The sequence below is a fragment of the Lonchura striata genome, chromosome 7 (assembly GCF_050655825.1).
Source record: "Lonchura striata isolate lonStrDom1 chromosome 7, ASM5065582v1, whole genome shotgun sequence".
Lineage (NCBI taxonomy): Eukaryota > Metazoa > Chordata > Aves > Passeriformes > Estrildidae > Lonchura > Lonchura striata.
The window spans coordinates 24,425,258-24,449,119 of record NC_140709.1 but is presented as its reverse complement, the minus strand read 5'-3'; the positions used below and the strand labels follow the sequence as shown (position 1 = coordinate 24,449,119).

Sequence of the window (23,862 nt, the reverse complement as noted above, 5' to 3'; positions counted from 1 at the left end):
AGCTGACACATTTATTCCCTCTTGGCACACTCCTCTTGCCTGGCTTCTTGCACCGCTCTTAGTCTGATTGAAACAAACATGATCACTGGGACAAGTCTGGGGTATATTTGATTATTTGGCTGCTGCTTCAGAAATGAAGATTTTTACTCACCAAACAGGACAGGTGCTGTTTTCAGAGTGGAGAAGCGCTCTGCAAACCCAAGTCTGTGACTGAGCAAGCACCAAGGAAATCCCCTCCTCTGCCCTCTCCAAGCCCTGACTTTGACTGTACAGAGAGGTTCTCAGGTTTGCACTCGGAAGGCAGAGCAGGCAATCTGCTGCATGGCTCATGTACTGATTAGTCCTCAACCCTTTTGCTGTTTGTATGCATTTGTTTTTTTGCTGGCAGACACACAGAGTTCAGCATCAGATTTTGACACACACATGCTGCTGTCCCGGAGGATTCGCAGAGCGGGCTGTCTTGCAGCTGCTGCGTTTTCCACCAGTAAAATTGACAGTTACCTACTGTGTGGAGTTGCTAGGAGAAGGTGAACAGTCATCATTACAGCATATTCCTCCAATAACAACCTGTAGCGCTCACTGATTTCTCTTCTGCAGGGAATTTAGATGTGTCTTTGCTACTGACTTAGCATTTGTGCAGTCATATTTTTATTGACAGGCTGGTAGATATTTATTCAATAAGAAACAACTCAGGATCAGCTAAAGAGAGGAAAGCTCTGGCATTTGAACATACTCTCTTTTTGTAGGGTGATGTGGCTGATACTGGCATCTACCATCTGCTTTCCTATTGCAGCCTGTTTCTCCAACCTGCAAAGCAGAAACCAGCCTTTCTTTCCTTCTGGATTGTTAAAGCCATTCACATTTATTCTGCATGGCAATGAATTATAGTCCATTTTAAGGACTCTTTTGTGCTTCTGTGTGTATTTCTACAGCAGAAAAAGTGCATGAGAAAGGAGCTTGAGCAGTCAGTAGTATAAGTAGCAGGCTCTCCCGTATGGATTAGACTTGTGAGGTCAGAGGAGCTGTGTGTACTTGCTCTGTGCTTGGGGGGGGAAGAGTGGATTTGTCTGTCAAAGTGAATAGCGATTCAGGCAGGATCGTCCCTCAGCTGTTGTAATTCTGATGTGTTTTGCTATGACAGCAGCTACTGCCTAACATGCGTGGATCTTCTGAAATTTGTAGTGGACTAAGGACTGCTTTTACTTGCTGCTGAGCCTGACTGTAACTGTATCGCTGTAGGACAATAACGATGGGGGCTCGAGCGACAGAAACAACTCGGGAACTGGAAAGCGCCTCTGTACAGTACCAAATAGGAGGACATGCAGAGAAAATGTGGCAACGACTCAAAGGAATGTGAGTAGCTTGTCTCCTTGGCTTTTGTTCTGTTCCTTGGGAAAGATAATTTTCTTCTGTTTGTTAAAATGTGTAATTAGCAAACGGGAGAGTTATCTTTAAGCTGTGATCAGTATTTGCTCCCACAATACAGTACATTGTTCTGGTTTACAATGGTACTTAAATTAATGTCAGACTCTCCATCAGGTTCAGTCATCTAATTTAAAAGATGTATAATAAGTGAGAGCTATTATCCAAATTGAAATGCAGGTAAGTCCTTCCAAGTTAGCACTTCCATATCTCTGATATGATTTTTAAAATGTTATCTTCAGAATCAGCATTTCTGGAGCTTTTCATCATTGTTGTCAGTATGTATGGGTAAGTATATTATTGCAGTTCTATAGGAAGAACTAATACTTTGCATTTTAGACTGAAGGTAAAGAAGTCTATATTAAAAGGTGCTTAGCTATTAGGAAGCTGCTGTGTCTGGTTTTTGTCAATTATTTTGGTGTTCAATAATGCTAGAAACTATTTGAAGGAATATTTGAGGGGACTTCTGTGTATCTGCTGTGTCTAATTCACTGCTCTCAAATGCAATTTTCATTTCAGTGCAAATGATCGGTAAATAACCATCTGCAACCTGTCAGAGAGAAAGTCTATCAAACTAGTGCATCCTAAATCCCTGAAATGTCAACATCTCCTTTTCAGTATTTGCCAGGTTTTTGATCTGAAAGCTGATGTCAGGATGTTACAAATAAATACATGTTACACTTCTTGAAGCAAAGAAATGGCACTATTGTTTTTGCTGGGAAGATTTGTAATCCTGTGTTTCTAAAGGTATTCCACAGATGCTATAAACAGTGCCTCAGCTATTGAAAGTAAACAGGTTATTTAAGTGTGGAGGATCAGATGTGTTGGATATGGCACCGCCTGTTACCCCTGTGCATTGGGTAGAGACTGAAACCGGCTGTGGGGAAGGGGATTTCCACCATCTGCTTTCTTTAAAGAGAAATTGGTTTGCTTGATTGGAAAGCCACTTCTCAGGTGTAGCCAGGGATTTATCATAACTTCTTTGTGATATGCGTATTTGCTCTGAATCCTATCATCATCCTGTTTAAGACACTTTGGGAAAAATGTCCCCATAAGATCTTCAAAGTGTACACAGCAGAGTAAATATTATGACTATTTGATGAAGTCCCACATTTTGCCTCTGAGTTTCTGCTACCAAAGTCCTCCATCAATTTGTGCAGATTTACATTTGTGTAGGATCTTAGCTGCCGTTTTTGTTCTGTAAGTTCTCTGTTACAACTAGACTTTTGGGTTGAAATGTTTCCTTTCAGCTACTTCTGGAATGGTATCATTAAACAAACTAATGCAAATAACTAAACATTGATGATACTCAGTACTAGAGCTCCAGGAAATAAGGTTTATGCTTCTTTAGGAGTAGTTAAAATGATATTTGGAATTTGTGATGTATTGATATTAAATGGAGCTTACCTGTTTGGAAATTACACACCTTTCACAGGTTGGTGCCAACCTCATTATTGTTGTGACAAGATGACGCTAAAATACTTGTATTTTTTAAAAAAAACAGGTTATATCATTAGATATGTGCTCAGCTGACTGTTTTTCAGACTTACCAATGGTTTTATTTTAATTATTCACAAGTCAATTAGAAATTGCCAACTAGTCGATATTATGAACATTGTATGGGAAAATTTCAAATAATTGAAATTTTCGGAGCAGATTTTTGGACTCACTTTATAGTATAAGCATCAATCATTAAGGAAAAGGATTCATTTTGTTGGTGGGCAGATATCAAAGTAGAAGCATGTTTATATATGGTAGGGAAGAGGGACAGATAAGTGGAACTGCCAGATAATCTGACTTGGGAAGAATTCTTTTATAAACAGTCAGGAGAATTGTTTCATCTTAGAGATGGGAACTGTTAATGTAGCTACATATGATGCCAAATTACTTAGCTTTTAAAGTATTGTGCAGTAGCATATTTACACTGAAGTCATGACTTCATGGTTTGAATTATGAAGCTGAATCTCTTCTTGCTGATAGAGTCCACAGACCTTCATAATTTTCATGTGATGTCAAGACAGTTTTACAGTATTTTGCCAGTCAAGAGTGCTGATTGTCTTCTTGCAAGCAGGTCACTATTTCTGAAAGAACACTGGATTTAACTTAGGTAATTATCTGAATAGTGTTCAAAAGCTGTATAATTATAATAGACCCTTACTTGAAATCAGCTTTAATTTTCTTAGTGTTGCATCTTTTTTCATAATAGACTTTTAATTAAAATTTTGGCAACAGAAGTCCATGTAACCTCATATGTGTTGGGGGTTTTTTTGTTCTTGGCTTGTTGGTTTTTTTCACTTATTTTTATGAAATAGAGACTATTCTAGAAGATAGATGAGCTGAATGCACTTAAAACTAAATGAAAATCCTTATTTGAATGCCCAGTAAGACAAGATGTCTATTGTGGAAGCTTGAATGAAAGGACCTTTTTATAGGTTTTCTATTCTATAGGCTTTCATAGATCTTGCCAACCTAAGTGCTGCAATAAAGGCTGGGATGTGTGGAAAATAATATATAACTTTTCTTTGGTTTATGGTGCTTTACAGCCAAGCTCTTACTTTTGTATAGCAAGCAAAAATCCCACTCTGTTTTCCTTACACTGGAATTTCAGCAGTGCTGCAACCAAGGACATTATCTGTCAGAGAAGATATTAATTTGAATTTCATAACTTGATCCTTAGCATTGGTACTGATTTTATTGATGCCTGAATGTATAAAACACATGCTCGGTAGAACAAGATGTGTGAAAGAATCATGTAAATTTCTGTCTTGACTGTAGGTTCTGGTTTTTGAATTAAGATATTTTCAGTATGCAGACAGCAAGGTTCTAATGTTTTGTAGTTCATGGAGAAAGCAAAAACAAATAACAAGGAAAGCAGCTAAATAAGTCATATAATAGTGTGGCTTTTATAATTCTCTGTTATGCAGAAGAATAAAACCAAAAACCATTCAAGCCACTGCAGGAACCCCAGCTGCGTGACTGAAGGGGAATGTTGTATACCTTCCACTTCAAAAAACACCTTGTCACAGCCCAGGAAAGGGGCTCCTTCTCAGCCTTTTTAAATGCCACCAATCTCCACCTTTTCTTCCACAAACTTTCATTCTCTGTTGGATAGAATCTTTAGACAGTAAATAAGTCTCCAGCTTAAATGTATTGTGGTGTCAACAGATCCAGTTTATTTGCTGCCTAGGAGAGTTTGTCTTCCTCTGCTGATAGACCATGCTAGGGAGCTCAGAAATAAAAGCTGCTTTTTAAAACCATTTTCATTTAAAATGCAGAGAGCCAGCTTTAAAAGCAGAGGTCTTTATGCTTACTGGCCTTGCAGTGTTTGGTATTCTCCATAATCTGCACATAGACTTGACTTTGTGTTGTTCCTCAGTGTGTGAAATCGTGTGCTGTCTGTTTAAGGTCTGTTTTGTCTTTTTGCCACTTCATTCAGTGACAGTGCAGAACAGCCAGGCATCTCCCCAACCACCTTCTTTTTATTTTGCAAGTAGACATCTTAGACACCTTTGCAAGTAGCTTCTACTGTCCTCATCATTGCTGGACATGGTAGACTCCCTTTCTGAGCTTTGAATTCATTATGTGAGTAAAAAACTTGATTTTTATATATATCTGTATTTGCTAGAACTGTCTCTAATTGGCCAGAAAAAATATCTGAATGGGAAAAGTTAAAGGCCAAGGTTCTAGGAATTTGGGGACTTGAAATTCACATGTGGTAGTATAGACTACTTTATGACATTTTTACTGTTTTAAAATAAGAACGTGTTATTGCCAACAATGGTTAAAACTAATTTGTGCTACCTTGTATGGCAAAAGGGATTTGGAAAACAGTCATAGGCTTCTTTCCTTACCTTTCCTTTCTTTTCCTCAACATTCAACATAAGAGACCCTCATTTTCACAGGAAGGAGAGTATAAACTCTTTTAAATACTAAAAGGGACTGACATACACACCCAATTTGCTGATCCTGCAATGCTGCAGTGACAAATTGCATGCACACACAGTTTGTAGAGACAAAAAGGGGCCTTAACCACTGATTTGGGGAAATTTGGCTTGATGGCAAAGTAGAAGAATGGCTTTCTGTGCCTGCTGAATTATCAGAAGATAAAATTCTTTTAAAGGCATTGAATAGAATCCAGATTAGCAGCCTAGCTAGGTCTAAAACAGACTAGAATGGGTAATTTTATTTAGAGAACAGTCATTCCTTCACTAGGTCCATGAATACTGGTGGAAGAGCAGTAGAACAGTTTCCAAATATGACAGAGGTCTTTCTTTTTCCAAGTTGCTTGTTTACATTTTATTTTATACTGTGTGTCATGTTTGCTTATTGCCCTTGTTTCTATGGTCTATTTGCCTCAACTATGGTAGTTCAGTAAAGCTTTACTGAAGAGATTATCAAAAGAGAATATATTATGATATAAAGATTTATAAATTTATGAGTACTGAACAAACAAAAATAGAAGAGATGGAATTACAGGTGCATACATAGCTGTGGTAAAAAGTATAGATTTTTACTTACTGCTAACTACATCAGGAACAAATGGGTATATAGTTCAAGTAGTTTTTTACTTGTAATGTTACCTATTTTTACTTGTAATGTTACCTATTTTTAATTGCTTGTAATGTGAAAACTTTCCTATAAAGTCATAAGCTCTTAAAAGTAATCCAAATGACAAGTATTTTTAAGGGGACTTTAAGTAAAATTGAAGTTGATTTCAGAAATGCTCTGAACAAAAAATGGTAGGTATATGATGATGTACCTGTTGGTTGATATGCATCCCATTAGTGCTATAATTACAGTAAGAATAGTTTCATTATAAATTGTGAACAGCTTCTTTTGCATATGAAAGCAAAGTCTGTTTCTGCACCTGAGTAGTCAGGTAAACAATTTATAATGATAACTTTGTAGCTTATAAATATGTATCTAATTAAACATCATATGACAAATTCCAAATTTTCACTAAGTCTAGATTTTTAGCTACTTAACATTAGCAATTTAAAGAGCTTTTATATCCAGTCATATTATTTTACTGTTAGAAAGATATTTCAGTTATTATCATATAGATAATAAGCATATAATTAATTTTAAGGTTCATACTATTTTTTTATTTCAATTGCTGGCTTGTACCAATTCTGTTGATGGTTTAGAATAAATGCTGATCTTCCAGTTTACTGTGGGTAGGTGAATTGCTATGCTTATAGGAAGCTGTACTAGAAATGATTGCAAATTGAAGGAATGGTGCACAAACCATAATTTGCCTATGATACCAGTAAGAACAGCAGCAGTGTTTTTACAGGTGTCTCAAAATAATACAATAAAATATTGAGATTCCCCATTAGAACATGTTCATACATCCCTCACATATGTGTCTAATTAAAATTAATTATTATATCTAAGGACAATGAAAAGGATATTAAGGATAACATTTGATGAAGCTGACTACTAAATTGCAATTAAATCTCTATATTCTGTATTATTTTTTAGCTTAGACATCTGACTCTACTTATGCTACATCTGAGACTTCTAAAATTTCCTAAAAGATACTTTCTGTGGCTATTCACCTTATAAGTGTTCTATTCAGATCTCTGCTTAAAAGAGATTGTATATAGCTGACTACACAAATAATTACTTTCCTCTTATTTTGAACTCCTGCCAACCCCTTTTCCAAGGGTCCTTAATTGCTGACCAATTTTTATAAACATTTCTTTAAAAACTTCATTCTCTAATTTAGCTGTTGCACACTGAAGCCTGCCACAGTTTCTCACAGCTATGGGTCAAAACCTCAGAGTTCCTATGGCCCTCCCACATGTAACTCCCAGGTTCTGCTCCACCTCCACAACAGAGTGAAGTCAAAATATCTGGATAGGAGGAAAAAAGGCCTTTTGTCTTGCTAATTATATAGAGTTAGAAAAATGCAAATGCCTAAATACTGTAATTACATAGTTACCAGTGGAAGTTATAATAAAAATAGGCATTCACTTCATACATCTGAAAGGGAAACATAACCTCAGGTTTATGAAAATTGTGCCTGGCAGAATTTTTCCCGTAAGATGTCAAAATAATCGTTTAGGGGTGAACCCATTTAGTACTGTTCCATTTTGTTTGTGTTTTCTTTCTGATCTGGCTTACTCCTGGTATAATCTCTGGAGGAGGGCTAGAACAAAACAGTTGCAATTATTTCTGCTGCCATTTGCTGGGGGCTATTTGACAAATAAGGTGGCAAAAACGGTGTAAGATCTGCTATGGTTGCAAGTCCTCCAGTGCTACTGCATTGTATCTAACATGAAAGATTTATTTTTGTTAAAACCCTCCTCCAGACATTGAAAGCCTTCCAAAAAGAAAGGAAAATAACCCACTAACCAACCAGCTAAGGACCAAATGGGCTAAGCTGGACCCACAGACTGCACAGTGACAGAGTTCTTTACACCTTCTCAGGCAACAGCAGGTATTTGAATTTTTGTTTTTCCTTTACTGCCTTCCCATACAATTTCATGACATGGGGTCACCAATGCAATTTGTGGAACTTTTAAAACAAGGCTTCATGAAGAAGATCTATAGAGGCAATCAGAACTTAATACAAAGTAAATACTTTCATTTTACTAGGGAGATGGGGAAAACTGTGTTGTGACTAAAAGAAGAGAAAATTGCAGTCCGCTGTGGTTAAGGGAAGATAAAGAGAAATTGAGTACATCACTTATAAAGTTACAGCTGACAATGAAATGACTCAGTTTTCACAGTCCATAAAGCTTTGCAATTAGTCAGGCAGTGCTGTAGACTGAAGAAGCCAGCCTTCTCCCTGACCTCTCTTTCCTTTTACAGAACTGTTTAGACTTGTAAAGAACTACTACATTCAGTTTCTGTTAAAGGCTGAAGCTGGTCACAGCATAGACACACATTTCCTGAATACATATATGCAAGGAATAGTGATTTTAAAGGAGTATATTACTTGCTCCTAAAAGCTTGTGTGATTCTGACTGTTGGCCAGGATATGTAATTTCATTTGTGAAGTCAAATGCTGTTAACATGATGTTGTATTTGTTTCTGTGGATTCTGCTAGAAACATGATTTCCAAAGTGGTTGGTTTTCTGTGAGTGGAATGAGTTTGTCAGATGTATCATCCCTAAAAATTGACCATTTTCTGCAGGTACTGTGGATTAAGTTACCTCCCACAATCCATTCTTGATTCCCAACTCTTGTTGCTTACTCCATGCTCTTTTTTAGCTGTTCTAAGTGTGACTGGTTTTGATACCACCCAGGGATTTCTTCTGTGATAAAAACAGTGATAACTTTTTCCCCCCTTGTTATAAACTTAAATTTTATCAGTTCCTAGGCTGAATTCCCTCTGTATTTTCATACCTAGTTTCATCCTTACAGTGGAAAGAGTTGTCTGAGGCTAGTACAACCTGAAGTTAAAGGAGATGGTCTCACTTGAGCAGTTCTCTAAGAAAACAATCATGGTCTTGCATCTAAGTCCTTGGTTCTACAGTATTGTAAATCCTGTACTAGGGTACCTAGTCTTGTATCAAAACATGACAGAAAATGTTGATCCAATATTAATTTCTTCTGAGGGTTCAATTTTGTTCTGGTATTTTTGAAAGGCTAAAATTAACTAGCAGGTTTTATGAACATCAAGTAGGGCCCAGGTCACTCCAGAGTTATGATGCACAGATAACATCTGTGCTTTTGTAGCCTACAAATTGCTGGCCTGAAAGAAGGCCAGTATAAACATCCATGTTGTGTGCTTGGGCTAATTCAGGACAGTTGTAATCATTTATTTGCACCTCAGCTGAATCAGTGAAATACTGCTAGGTAATCTATAACCAGCAGTTATAGATTATATACAGAACTGTATTCTAAACCCCCCGAGGCTATGGTTTGCCTTGGCTCTATAGAGCCCTTTGGCACTGCTGGCAATATCTTGTGGATCTGCAAATCAAAAGAAAAGCTGAAAAGTGGTTTATTAGAATTTTTATTCTTGAAGTGAATGATCTGAGAATGAGTGCTCATTAGCTGTAATTGGGCTATTTATTATCTGTACACGAAGCTGGACTGTAATGAGATTTAGTATGGTTTATTTTGAATGAGTAAGAGAAGTATATTCATCTGAGTCAGTGTCATGAAATGACAAAAAGCATTCCTAAGTTGCTTGTCTCTTTGACAATTTATGCAAATATGTCTGATTTTAGATGTTCCAGAAAAGTCAGTTTACCTTGAAGTATCATGTGCTTGAAAACATTTAAATAACATGGATGTTAAAGCTTTGCTTGTTTCAGGATTAGCAGTTCTATAAAATATTGCTTGAGTGTTAAATAATAAAATGGGCTTTTTCTTGTCTTCTTTACTGATCTCATGTTTGTAGTCATTATCATTTAGCATTTTTGCTTGATTTTGTTGCTATTTAATAAGCCTTTCAGAATAAGAGATGGTTGAAATCCAGCCGTTCAACCCTCCAAGCATAATGCAGATATTATTTGAAGCAGTGTTATTTAACTGGGAGCAACCTCAAGGAAGATGTTTGTCTATACAAGTGCTTATGCTCCTTTATCTATTGTTTGCCATTGGCTGCAGTTTGTTTGACCCAACCGTTCTCCAGACTTTTGGCGCCCCAGGAAAACAAGTAGCTTCCATAAATATTATGGAGACATTTAATTGCTGTGAATTTCTCTGATAAATAATGTTTGAAGGCAGCTCCATTTGAATGGTTCACTGTTAGTGTAATTTATGCTACAGTAAAGAACAAACTGCTGGGTAGAATTTACTTCGTTCTTCAGTTGTTCTACAATACAGAACTGTTCTGCCTGGGAAATTTGAAATTAAATAAGTTTTTTTTTGTTCTGTGTTGTCTGCAGAATTTATTGAAGAATTAACATCTAACATTATGCTTTCCTGCTGTTATATATTTTGTATTTTTATTTACTGTGTTTTGAATAGTTTATTTATTTTTGGTTTTGAATAGTTAATTGTTTTGATTTTGTTATTATTTTGTGATACCTTGAACAACTCTTAGTGTAATTCTGTAGCTTTCTTTTGCCATTTTACTAAAGGCTTGATGAAGGTTTGCGTATTTTTCTTCTAAACCAAAGATTTTTTTTTATATTACTTTCTTTCCTAATCTCAAATACATTCACGTCAGATAACTCAGATACCTGTTTGGCACAAATGCCAAATATACCAGGCTCAGCTGGAGCTGCAAATTGTTGTCCCTTTTGACAGCTCCTTTATATCTTCAGTGTGTGATTTTCTGATGCACAGGCAACTGCACTGCAAAAAGCATTACAGCACTGGTATTCATTTCCATTAGGGTGGGCTGGAATGCAGAATTCCTGCTCTGAAGAATACATAAAAAAACCTTGGAAAAGGCCACCAAGATTAAAAGCTCAGAAGAATGACTATTCTGAAATGTCTTTAAAAAACTTTGAATGAGTATCTCTTTCTGACTTTTCAACTTCCAAACCCTTAAACTGGAGTGGTAGCAACCTGATTACTTGAAAGCTGCTTGTCCTAGTCCCTGTGCTGCAAAGATGACCTGAGCTCTGAGAAATCCAGAGTAATAGTTACCTACAGTCAGGAAAACTCTGAGATAGATATAATTTTATAAACAAAGTAAGTTATGCATGAAATCTGAAATTTTCCATTGGAAAAGTTAAATTATAAAATTACTGACCAAATCTGATTTACTTATTTTCAGCCTAACTAGGAAGACCTTGGATTTCATAGGCAATTGAAAATTGAATGCTTCTCTTTCACAGAAAATTACTGAAGTCTCAGAGAAGGTTCTATGTTTTAATAGCTACCAAGACATGCTCACGAGCCATAATTCAGTTAAAATTTACAGACCAGGTTTAACTGTAAGACAGAGATAACCTTTTCCCTGGCATACTCTGCCGTGAAAAGAAATCCCTATTTTAGTATTGTATCTTCCTTGAACAGACATTATGGGTCTTCATTGTAAATAATTGGAACAAAGATGAGACCTCAAATTAATTTACTGTGACTATTCGAAATTTGTCTCCATCTCTTAATGCAATACATGTATTTCATGCCTTTAACACATATTATATATATTGCCCATTATTATATTATGCTGGAAAGTATTGAGTCCTTGTTTTTGTCCTGAAGACTCCTCAAAACTGCCAAACTATCTTGATTTATTGAGTGAAACAGTACACTTACCTCTGGAAGGAAATGATCAAAAGTATGGAATGATAGACAGTATTAGAGTGGTATGGGTAAAAAGAATTTAAAAAATTATAATCTTCAAAATAAGTCTATTTCTACTGCATCTCATTGGTGTAAATTTTGTTCTTAACTTAAAATGTGATAATAGAAAATTTGGCTTATTTTGACCTTTAGATTTTGAAGTTCCTTTCTAAGCAGATTGACAAATATTTTTAAGTATTTTAGAGAAACAAGCAGTATTAAATCAAAGACATATCAAAATGAAGAATGGTAATAATATACACATGTAAATAGTTTAGCAATAATTGTGAGAAAGCTTTGCCTTCAAGAGAGAAATATTTAATTATATTTTTAGTTATTTTCTTGGGTAGTTCAGTTAGCCATTTTCTACTTTGTGTGAGCTACACAACAAAATGGGATTCCCTCTCCACTTGTTTGATAGAAAATCCCTACTGTTCCAGAAACATTTAGATATGTAATGTTTAGAAGTAACTAGACATGAAAGTGTTAAAATGTTTTGTTTCCATATACTTATAAATCTATATAGGTAATTGTATTCCTGGCTTTGTATTTTAAAAAAAGCTTGATGCATACCTAGAGACTTCTTGGTGAGAAATAAAAAATTTGCAATACATTTCTGTGAAAGAGAAATTACATTACCAAGAAGGACAAATGGACAAGTCATGAACACTTGGGGCCTAGACCTTATGATTCTTAATTTTAGTTTTATATACCAAACCTTTCAATTTTCCTTCAGCACTGATGAAGGTGATGAATGTGGTTAATATGATGTATGAAAGTGGACATTGTCTAGAGAAAAAATGGTTTGCCTTTATAGCGGGCAGGGACAAAACGTTTTGAATATGATCGTACAAAAACTGCAAATCTGTTTCTAGGTAAACACAGTATGTGAGCATCCCCAATGATTATGGGATTTGTGAGAGTTTATAGCTCAATCCAAACTTTGAGTTGCTTGTATCACTGTGAGAGCCCAAACCAAAGGTTTTGTTAACACAGTGGAGCCTTTTAGAAGACTAAATTGTGATAGATGAAATTATGTCTACTGATACCAGAAGAAAAAATAAGAATGGTACTAGAATTCTTAAAGAAAAATCTTGCTTTGATTTAGTGCTTTAACAACAACAAATATACCCTAAGATTTTAATATTATCAACTCCTGAAAAAAATAGTTGGCTCCAGTGGACATAAGCCATATGGAACCAGCTCTGTAATCTATTTTCCTGTCTTGAATTACAATCAGGTTTGACCAGATAAATTCTGGATACAGGAGAGAGTCAACTTTCTCTTAGAATGAGGTCTTATTTAGCCTTCCAGTACTGTGCTCATTTTATCTGTAAGACAAAGAGCTGCATCCAAAATGCCATGTTTGTAATATAAAAGTAACTTTATACTCCTGCAGAAGTTCAAAGCAAAATGTAGAGTGGAGAATGATTTAATGAAAGTATATAATTTCCTATGAGTTTTTGCTAAGACTTTTTAGTTTAAAAGTTCAGAATATTCTCATCAGTTCAATACTAAAATCATCTTGGTTTAAGAGAGAAGGACTCAGAAGTTGCAGAATTCTTGAATTGTGTTACTATTTGGGGAAACACAGTTATTAGCAGAATTTGATTTTTAAATGCTTTTTAATATTTATGTATCAAATGCAATCTCAAATGTATTTTTAGGTTGAATGATCAAGGGAATAGCATGAAATTTTATGCATCAATTTCTACATCAGCTTTGATAGAGGAAGGGGAAGAATTTCAGGAAAAGGTAGAATTCATAGTGGTTTTAGAGATTAACTGTATTCTTTTCATTCCCGGTAATGAAAAATGGTATTGCAGCTTTACATATGGTGACTGAATTGAAATAGACTCAAAAAAACCTGTGTAAAGCTCTGTAATGGCAATGTAAAGTGACAACAGATGTGATTTCTCACACTAAAATGCATTCTTATCATTTGACAATGATTTTCATTATGATGATACTCCTGGCATGGAACTGAAGTTTTTCTACATTGTACAAGCTATATTATATCTGTTTTTAGCTGGCAACCATACCTTACTAAGTTGGCAGAGTACCACATATATGGGATAAATTCTAGCTTTCTATATGGGTGTGATTACAAAATCTACATATGATGCTTCACTTCTGAAAATTAGTCGATGATTTTCACAAAAGAGCTGCTGCATAATATAATTCTGAATCTCTGCAAGAAGTACTTCATGGCCCAGCTATGGCTCTATTTTCTCTGTCATCTGCTTTTATTTAGTCTATTATGATCTAATAATACTTAAATGCACTCCTGTTCCTGGTTGTATTGGGGTTTTGTGGTTCAGTCTAAAAATCCTTTATATTTACAAGACTGCAGTTCAGAGATATAAGAAAATTTCAAGATCCAACAATCAATTTTTCCTTCAGGTACAATGTATGTTTTACTACAGATTTTTCTGAAATGAACAGCATGAAATAGGTTTGGGGTTTTTGAATGAATAATAGAAAAGATATGTAGGAGTTTTTGAGGAATTAAGATAACAATGTTGAAGCTGTGTCTGTGGACTGTAGAAGTTCAGTCTGTGATTTCTCAATCCAGTCAATAATCAAATAAAATTAGCCTGGTTCTGGTCTCACTTAAACCAGCATAATTGGACACTATTGAATTACAACACAATAAATGAGACCTCAAAACAGATTTACTTTATTGTGAATAAAGAGCACAGTATTTCAGGGATGCAGTGGAATTTGTCTAAGGTTATTGGTAATTCCTTTTTATGAGCACTGGCCTATATCAAGCATGTTATAGTTTTCAGAGTTAATACTTATTGGATATGATTCTTATTTTCTTAATTGGTAAGTGAACAAATAACCTGATAGAAGGATTCCCTGAATTACCTTTTTTTTTCCTTTTTTTCCCCTTCTCCCGAGGGAAAGAAACATGTTTACCTCCCTTTGTCTATCACTTGACTGCAGCTATAGTAGTAACACAGAAACAGATTGCACTGAATTTGCTATTTATTGCTCTGATTTTGGATTTTTGCCACTCTCACTAATGAGCTATGTTTTTGCAGATTGACAAATTAAGGATGGGCTCCTCAGCTCACATGCATTCAATTGTATCCCAGCTTGTCATTAAATTTATTTTTAACAAAAAAATCAGCAGATTGTAATTTGTATTACTATTATCACAAATAGATCTCGCCACGTTTAATGCAACTATGAAGCTTTGACAGTGCAGATGAGGGGAGTTAGACCTTGAAAGAAAAAAACAGTTGCACAGCTTCATCTAAAATTTTATTTTGGCAGTTTTTCTGTAGTGATTTGGAGAATGGGAACAGCAGAAAAGGGAGGGGACAATTTTATCTAATAACATCCCCACTCAAACCAAATAATTACATTGCATTCCTTTCTATGAGCATGACAGGCACAAGACTGGACATTATTTGCTATAGTAGTAGAAGTATCTACCACGTTAAGTGATGAAGTCTTAAATGTTGTGCTTGCATTTTTATGGGTAGCTGAAGGATTCTCAGTATACACTCATCACTTCTAAAAGGGTTTAATGAAAGTTAGAAATCTTGTTTTTTCTTTGTTGAGTTGCGTCAGAGGAAAATGTCAGAAGCACAAAAGCTTTTGTTGCTTCACTTCATGATTAAATACAGCCTTCCCTATTGAAAGAACTCTTTTATTTTGCATTATTATCCTGTTACAAAATGTCTATTCCCATCACAAATATTTCAGTTCCCCCATTCTTCCCTTCATAATTAACACTGAAAGCCTTACATTGTGAGACTAGAAGCTGCCATTTCTTCATGTGCAAAGATTTAAGCTCAGTAGTTACATATGTAAGAGATGTTTTACTCAGTAAACTATCACATTACCAAAAATAGACTACTAATAAGCCAATATAGGCTTCTATTTTTAATTTAAATTTCATTATCCACAAGGCATCAAGACCTACATAAATGATTGCAAATACCCAGATTGCCTTATCCTTGTAAATGAGTTATGAAACTGAAAATGAGGAAAGGTGTTATCTGGGAAACAATATATTTTTAATTATAGTGAAGTGATTATACAATTGTAACACTTCTATTCAGGAATTGTTCTTCATTGGAAAGCAGCTTTTATTCTGTTCACATTAACACTTTCCTAAGAGATTACTTAATCTTAAAAAGGTCACATTTATACTGTGGGAAAAATTAACACCAGAAATTATCCTACTTATCTGTGGCAGCTTCAGTTCACAGCTTTGAATTCAGTGACATCTGCTTGCTTCAATAGTCAAGCTATTTTCTTCTCCCTTACTTCCACAATATTTTTTGGAAAGAAGAGTTACCTTTAATCCAGACTGTTTGTAGGAATCCACATAATTTCAAGGATCTGCCTTATTGGCACAGTTAGATGGATAATGGATGTGGCATGAATAGGAATGAGCTCTCAGAGCTGGGGTGTAAGTATTAATTCACAGTCATAACTGGTGTACTGAGAAATGAAATCCTGAAATTGTATCAAAAAGATTTTTCCTCAGTGAAGCTGAAAAACACAAGGAAATGTTATGCCAGTACTGTTCACGGCAAAGCTAGTGCTGAAGCACTGTTAACAGAACCATGAGATTGCTTCCCTCCCCCAGCACAAGTGGAACAATAGAAAACACAGAATCAAAGATGCAGTGCTTTATATTTGCTTGGCACCATGCTAACTTAATCAAGAATGAACTTGCTCAAGGATTTTTTCCATAGAAATAGGACAACAAGCCATTCTGGTACCACTCCCAGAATGTGACTCACAAAGAGAAAGCAGCAGAGAAATGCAGGTTTTTTTCCTTTTATGAAACCACTCAATTTCCTACAATGTTATGCACTTGTTTTTGTTTTTAAATGTGTTACTTTGATTCTTTTCTTATTGATGTTTGAAAAATTAGTCTTAAACATAGATGATGTCAGTGTTGATGGAGCAGGCTGTCATCCCCCTCCATTTTTGCTGAAAGATGGATCCTATGTGTTTGGTCACTTCAGTGCAAGGTGAAATCCTGACATGAATGCAAGTTCTTTTGGCTCATTACCAAATGAGTTTGTTCTAGCAAAACAGACCAAATGATACCAATACATTTCCTCTCATCATTCATTCATTAGTGGTAAGAAGGATTGTGATGTGCAAGGCTTCTCTTGATAGTTAAGGTGCTTCTCACTCAAGCTAGACCCAAAATCTAGATTTTTACTTCATTTTTTTAGTCAGCTTCTTAAAAATATACTTAGAAACTCTGAGAAGGATTTTTTGTCCTACTTGTCCACAGATGATTAGGTTGCAAATTCATGAAGTTACATTAAGTTGCAGTTACTTGGTAAAATTAGGTCATTACTTCACATTCTTGTTATTGACATGTTTCCTACCTGCTGAAATTCATTATCACAGAATCATGGAATAGGTGAGATTGGAAGGGTCCAACCTCTAGGGGCCCTTCTCAAGCAGGGCACATGGCACCAGATTGCATCCAGATGATTCTTGAATACCTCCAATGAGAGACTTCACAACCCGTGGATGATCTCTTCCAGTGCTTGGTCAACTACACAGTAAAGAAATTATTCCTCATTTTCAGGTAGAACTTCCTGTGCATTAGTTTCTGCCCATTGCTTCTTATCCTATTGCTCAGCACCACTGAGAAGAGCCAGGCTCCATCCTGTTGGCACTCTCCCTTTCAGATATGGGCAGACATTGATGAAGTCTCCTTTTAGTCACCTCTTCTCGAGGATGAGCAGGCCCAGCTCTCAGCCTTTCCTCATAACAGAGATGCTCCAGCTCCTTGATCATCCTTGTTGCCATCCTCTGGACTGGCTCCAGGAGCTCCGTGTCTCTCTTGTGCTGAGGAGCCCAGATGTGGACACAGCACTCCAGATGTGCCTCACCAGGGCTGAGCAGCGGGGCAGGATCCCCTCCCTCCACCTGCTGGCAATGCTCTTCCCAATGCACCCCAGGATCCCACTGGCCTTCTTGGCACAGGGGCTCGCTGAAGGCTCAGGAACAGCTCCTTGTCCACCAGCACCCCCAGGTCCTTTCCCACAGAGCTGCTCCAGCAGGTCAGTCCCAGCCTGTGCTGCTGTGTGGAGCTGTTCCTCCCCAGATGTGGCACCCTGCACTCACCTTTGGTGGATTTGAGAAGGCTCCTCCCTGCCCATCTCTCCCCCCTGCCAGGGTCCCTCTGAAGGGCTGCACGGAACTCGGGGGGATCAGCCGCTCCTCGCAGCGAACCTGCTGAGGAGGCCCCTGCCCCTTCATCCAAGGCACTGATGAATAGTGGGGCCAGTATTGAACCCTGGGGGACTCCAAGGCATCCAACGAGACCCTGTGCCACTCTTCAGCCAGTTCTCAGCACACCTCACTGTCCTCTCACCCAGTCCACCCTTCCTGAGTTGGCCTGTGAGGATGTGTGAGAGACAGTGCTGACAGCCTTGCTGAAGTTGATGTAGACAATGTCCACTTCTCTCCCCTTGTCCACCTGGGTGATTTTTTTTTGACAGTACTGCTTATACTGCCTATATATACTGCAATCAAACAACTTCTCAAACATTTCACAATGGTTTTTTGAGCTCTACTAGCACAAATACTTTAATGTATTTGGGACTATTAAGAAAACACTCATTATTCTGAAAGGAAGAGTGAACTAGTACCTGCCCTAGAATAAAGGCTTTGTTCTTAGTTTCAGTTAATTCCATTTTGGTTATGTCACTAACCACAACTTGTTTTGCTAACAAGGGGTTTTTTTAACACTTCATCTCAGAGAAAGAGGGTGAAGTAACATAAATGACTTTTGGCACTGATGGGCTTCTTGAACACCAGAATCTGATAAACTTCATACATTTCAGGTAAGCATATGGTAATGGGGCTTTGTGAAATGTGCACTTTTGGGCTGGATGGCTCATAGCTAGTTCTTTGCAAGAGTAAAAGTATTAAGAAAGTATTTCAAAGGAATATTTAAGAAAAAAATGGAGAAAGGGAAATGTGTTTTGGAAACATGAGTTTTCTTCATCTCTAGTTCTGCTTATCTCTGCACTTTTTGATTATTCAGTGTTACCCCTGATATATGCCTGCATGATAATTCATTTATATGGAGTAACTTCTGAGGCCTCTGAAATCCAGACTCACCTGTAGAACTGATTATATATTAAAGTCTCCATCCCATTAAAAATGTTAGATTTTGTATACCTCTTACCGGATTGTAAATAGTTTCAAGGTTGGAAAGTCCATTAATCTTTTACTTATGTGTTATGCAGTCAGTTCATCTGGGAAGTCAGTAAGGCAAATGCTTATCGATTGGTTCAGGTGATTTATTCTAATGGGACCTGCCCAAGTCCACCCTGTGTGGGAGTGCTGTCTTGTTAAAGATGATGTCATGCAGGGGAAGCAAGTTCTGAAACCTCCCCGCTGCTCTTCACTCCAGCCTCCAAACAAAAGATTCTGGATAGTGGCCAGACTTGTAAAGTAAGTCTATAGGGTTCACAAAAATAGTATTTTAGTCTGATATTTCCTGATCTGCTTACAAAGACAGCCTTTGCAGTAGGGAGTTTCTGTAGTTGTTATATGTGGGTGCACCACAACCTTCCACCCTCTGCATACTGCTGTAGACTTACATCTCATTAATGTCTAGCTATTAATTGTATGTGTCTGTGAACAATGATGGCTTCAAGCACTAAGCTGTCAATATGACTTTCCCAGATGAACATCTGAGTAGGTGTTAATGTCATGATAAGCATGCTGCCTTCATGGATCACAGAAAGTTATTACCTCCTTTTTGCTGATTCTTATGTAACTATACTTTTATTCTACTAAAGTAGAATAAATAGTTTTTGTTTTTCCTAGTCAGCTATGTTAAACATACGTAAATATATATACACACACACAAGATCTGTCAAAATTCCTCTTACTGATAGTGATATTTTTTCCTTTCAAATACTTGTCAAATCTGACTGATACTCTTTCCTATGTTCTTACTCTAGATGAACTTAAATGCTTTCAAGAATTTTGGTACACAAGGGTAATATACACCAATATCAATTCAAGTCACCAATACCAATTTGCCCTCAGAAACCATATAGAATGAAATTGATTGAATAATTCCATTTACTTTAATTAAAAAAAATGTAAGAATAATCTTTAGAGGTAATATCACTGCATGCCCCTGATAAAAATGTATCTGAGGGTCTGGACTCATCCACGCTTCTGGAAAGCTATAATAAATTTTAAATCTAGTATTTATATTTGTTTTGGTATTTTCTTTTTCTCTGAGTTTTCCAAATTGGAATAGTGTTGGAACTAAAATAAATATTAGGAAAATAATATAAAATTATGGTATGAAATTGATACTTTAGCCAAAACTGATGATGCCCATCAAAAGTAGAGTGATGCAATCTCCACATTTCAGACAGGTATTGTTAATACAGAATAGCACAGAAAGATATTTTGTAGCAAAAAAACCCAAACCAAAACTAACATGATCAGTAAGCTCCTGTTAAAGCACATGTTATTTTAAATTACAGTACAGTATGTAAAAAGATTTAGAGTTTCTTGGGCTCTGTCCACTGGGCTGTTTATGTTCCAGGCTGTTGGTGTAGCTGATAGGCTGCTCTGTTAGTGGTGCTTCTCCCTCTGAGTTCAAGTCTGACATATGTGATGAAATGCAGAATACTGATAATCAGAAAAAGAAAACCAAAACCCAGAGCTTAAATGCAGGATGTTTGAGGAATTTATATGTGAATATACAGGGTGGCAGGACTCATTTTATTTAGCATTTACTGCTACTCCAATCAGACACTTTTAAAGTAAGTTCTTTATTGTAATTTTGTCTGGGGTTTTTGTGTCAGGGTCAGGAGTTTAAAATTTCTAATCTCTTGTTAGACCAGTGCATGAAAAAATCAAGCAATGCTGCTTGCTACTTTTTAATCCTTTCAGAGAGCTTCTTTTCAGTGGCAGTTGCAGAACATGAATGTGAAAATGTTTAAACCAAATGTTCCCTAGGTATTTCTCAGTGTCTCAGTGCTTAAAGGCTTTTGGAAAAAACATGGAAACAAAAGTATTTCTTATATCCTAATCCTTTGTAAAAGGTGGCACTGATTTTGTCTATAAATGCAATTGAATTGAATAGAAAATGCTCCTTTGCTTCCATTTAACTGTTCTAAATCAAAGTTTCTAAACATTCTTTTGGTCTACCTCAGTGAACAGCATAGTTGTGTGCAGGGCATAAGAAACTATGCTTGGGAGTGACTGATGGTTGTTGATGAAATCTCAGACAAAATAGAGAAACAAAGGTTGAACTTCTAGGAAGTAATGAGGATGTTTACATGCCTAGACCTGAACTTTTGATGGGCTTTTACTAAGGCTTTTGGTACTCTTGCCTCAATATGTGGTGCTAATAAATTCCACCATTACATGATTCTATTTGGATAATGGACACAACACTAATTGTTTTACTGAAATATCCATTTGTCACAAGAAACAAATGCGATCTGCTGTTGTCTTCTTACCCATTCTCCTCTTTTTATGTCCATTTACATGTATCTGTGTTTCTGCAGATCTTTCATCATAGCTCATAGCTTAAAACTCCTCAGAGTTCTTGTTCAGCAATTTTTTCCAAGTGTTTTATTTCAAGTTTTCTCCCCATGCCAGTGTGGAAAGTTTAACAGTCTGGCAGTTTAAGCAGAGTCTCATTTTTCTGTGTGTCTGTTTTAACCCTTGGTCTGGAAAAAAATGCTGCAGCTTTTTGGGCATGTGCCAAAATAAAAAAGGAAAAGTGCCAAATTCTTAGTTTTAAAATAAGACCAGCAAAAGTGTATGAAATGATTCATCACTTCCTGGCAAGTGTAATTGTCACTGCAGTCACCAATCTCTATCTACTTGCATCCTTGAACGATGTGCTAAATGTACTGTAAGTTCCAAAAGTTATTGTTTCAACTGAATTAAAAAAAAAAAAATTTAAGAGCATCACAGGTGTATGCCTTAAACAAGAAACAATGCTGATCTCTGGGACTCTCAGAGTCACATGTATCTTCACTTCTATAGATGCTCCCTGGCCATTAACTATAACCAAAGAATCTTATTTGACAAGGTATAGTTGTAATTTCTCTGTGTTTTGAACCTCATAAAAATGACTCAAAGCATAATTGATTCTGCCTATAAGTAAATTTGGATGTGGGATGCATTCTCACCAGTCACTGCCTAAAATCTAAAACAAAAATCAGACTTGGTAACATATAAGTGTACTCATTTCTCACATAACATATGTTGTGAGATCTTTGGGGTAGCAATGAGCTTTTTTGTTCTGTTTGTATAGCAAGTACACAGATGGTCTTTATCTACCACTGGCAAATTTGGGTAGTATCACAGCAAACAAATGTTTAAAATATATTGTTTAAAAGTTTTACAGTACATGAAATCTTTTCCAAGTTGTTGTGAATGACTTCTGTGTCAGTGAAAAGGCTTTGCCTAACAATTTAATGCTGTTATTTAGCTTTTACTAAAGCTAAATACTTCAGCTTTTATTTTTTACATGTCACCTAACCTCTGCTCATAATCAGGGGATTGGTGCAAAGAGCTGCCTTTATGCTCCAGATCCTGGCATTCAACTCTAGCTGCGGGTCTCTCCTGTGACCTTGTGTTGTTGTATGTTAGCATCAAAGCCTTCCCATTCTGAAATGCTACTAAAAATGGAGGAATCCAATGGTGTGAAACAAAAGCAATATTAAGAGCAGCAGAAAGGGAGAAGGAAATTACTTCGGTGGAAGTAGTAGGAGAGGGAAAAGACCTAAAAATCTCTAGAAGTGATAGCTGTGGAATGGCCACAACTCATACTATCTAAATTCCTTCCATCACTTTGCCCAGCTGTTGGTTAGTTATGTTAGGACAAAACAGAATTTCAAAGTAGGTTTCAGCTTTAGAATGACTGAATGTATTGTCTGTCCAGTAGGACAGTGTCAAAGTGTATATACTTTTCAATACTTTTACATCAGGAGAATACTTTGTGTATTGTGATGTTCTATTTAGAATCTTGGATTTACCTTTTAAAATTTAATAGTATCAGAAAATACTGGAGATTGAAGTAGATTTCATTTCTAGATTTACATTAGAGTAATTAGGTAGCTAGGAAGGGTGCCAAACACCTCCTATGTATCAACATATTCTTTAGAGTCCAAATTTGTTATCTTTGACTGCTTCAGGAAACCTGTATGAAGCTGACTTGGGAAATTCCAGTACTCTTTCTTCTTACTCTTCCCTCAGTCAAAGATGCCAGTGAAGAGTCCTTTAAGAAGGTGAAACAGGGTACCCTGCTTTAGTTCTGTGTTTGCAACTTAAGGGAAGTTATTCACATAAGCATTCTTGCATTATAATGTTGCTTAACTTGAAAGATTGCATTGTGCTGATGAGAAAGGGTAAGTAGGTTTGCTGAACTCCAGATTGCACTGAAGATATTTTTTTTGTTAAAACTAAGATTATGTGTGTGCAACAAATTACATGTATCCTTGTGGTTTAGTCAGTCAGACTGGACAAGTATAGAGGCCTTTTCCAAGGTTCTTTAGTATTTCTCACTGTGCGTTGAAGGTTTATTTGCATTCCTGACTGATTGAGCAAGTGTCTGATATCGTCAATAAGGTTTGTCAGCAAGTTGGCAAAATGTAAGTTTTTCTTTCTTGGCACAGAAAACATTAAGAAGTTTATCAGGGAATATTATGCAGACTCAAAATCTGTCAAAAGTATGAATGACAGTGTGACAGAAACCACCTGCACAGCCCATGATATTCTTGGATCAAAGTACCAGCAGGAAATCACTGCAGTATTCCAAATAGTAAGTATGGTTTTGTAACAAGGCAGAAATCTTGAGAGCAAGTAGATATTTACTTTTTGTCACTTTAAAGTAGTTCCTTAAAACTTGTACGAAAGGACATGATTGACTGTGTGGCAAGTGCTAGTAAAAAATAGTGAGTTACATAGCCACAAATTAACAAGATCTGTCTGGAACTAGAGCACCTGCTACATAACAGGGACAAAAAAAGATACTACTAGGTTTGACTGCATAGGAAAGGGGTTTTAGAAGAAGCTGTTGCTACTGAGTCACTGAAATGAAAGTTTGTTTCATACAGGAAAAGAAACAAAGGTAGAAAGAATACCTAGTGTTTGCAAGTGCTTTAGGTCCATAAAGTAAAACGGCTTTTGAAGGGAAGAAATTTCACCAGCTCTCAACACTGAACTTAGGCTGAGTTGAAAGTGACCTGT

At 36.4% G+C, this 23,862-nt stretch overlaps 1 protein-coding gene across 4 annotated transcripts in view; it reads left to right on the top strand.

The window, feature by feature from the left end:
- PDE1A (phosphodiesterase 1A) overlaps positions 1-23,862 on the top strand; it is a 144,967-nt gene that overhangs the window by 2,291 nt on the left and 118,814 nt on the right. For 2 of the 4 annotated variants that reach the window (XM_077785108.2, XM_021531325.4), the window contains exon 2: positions 1,240-1,353. In XM_077785108.2, coding sequence (XP_077641234.1) covers positions 1,250-1,353 — 104 coding nt within the window. In that variant the 5' untranslated portion in view covers positions 1,240-1,249. The other 2 variants (XM_021531322.4, XM_021531323.4) reach the window with 2 other exon arrangements.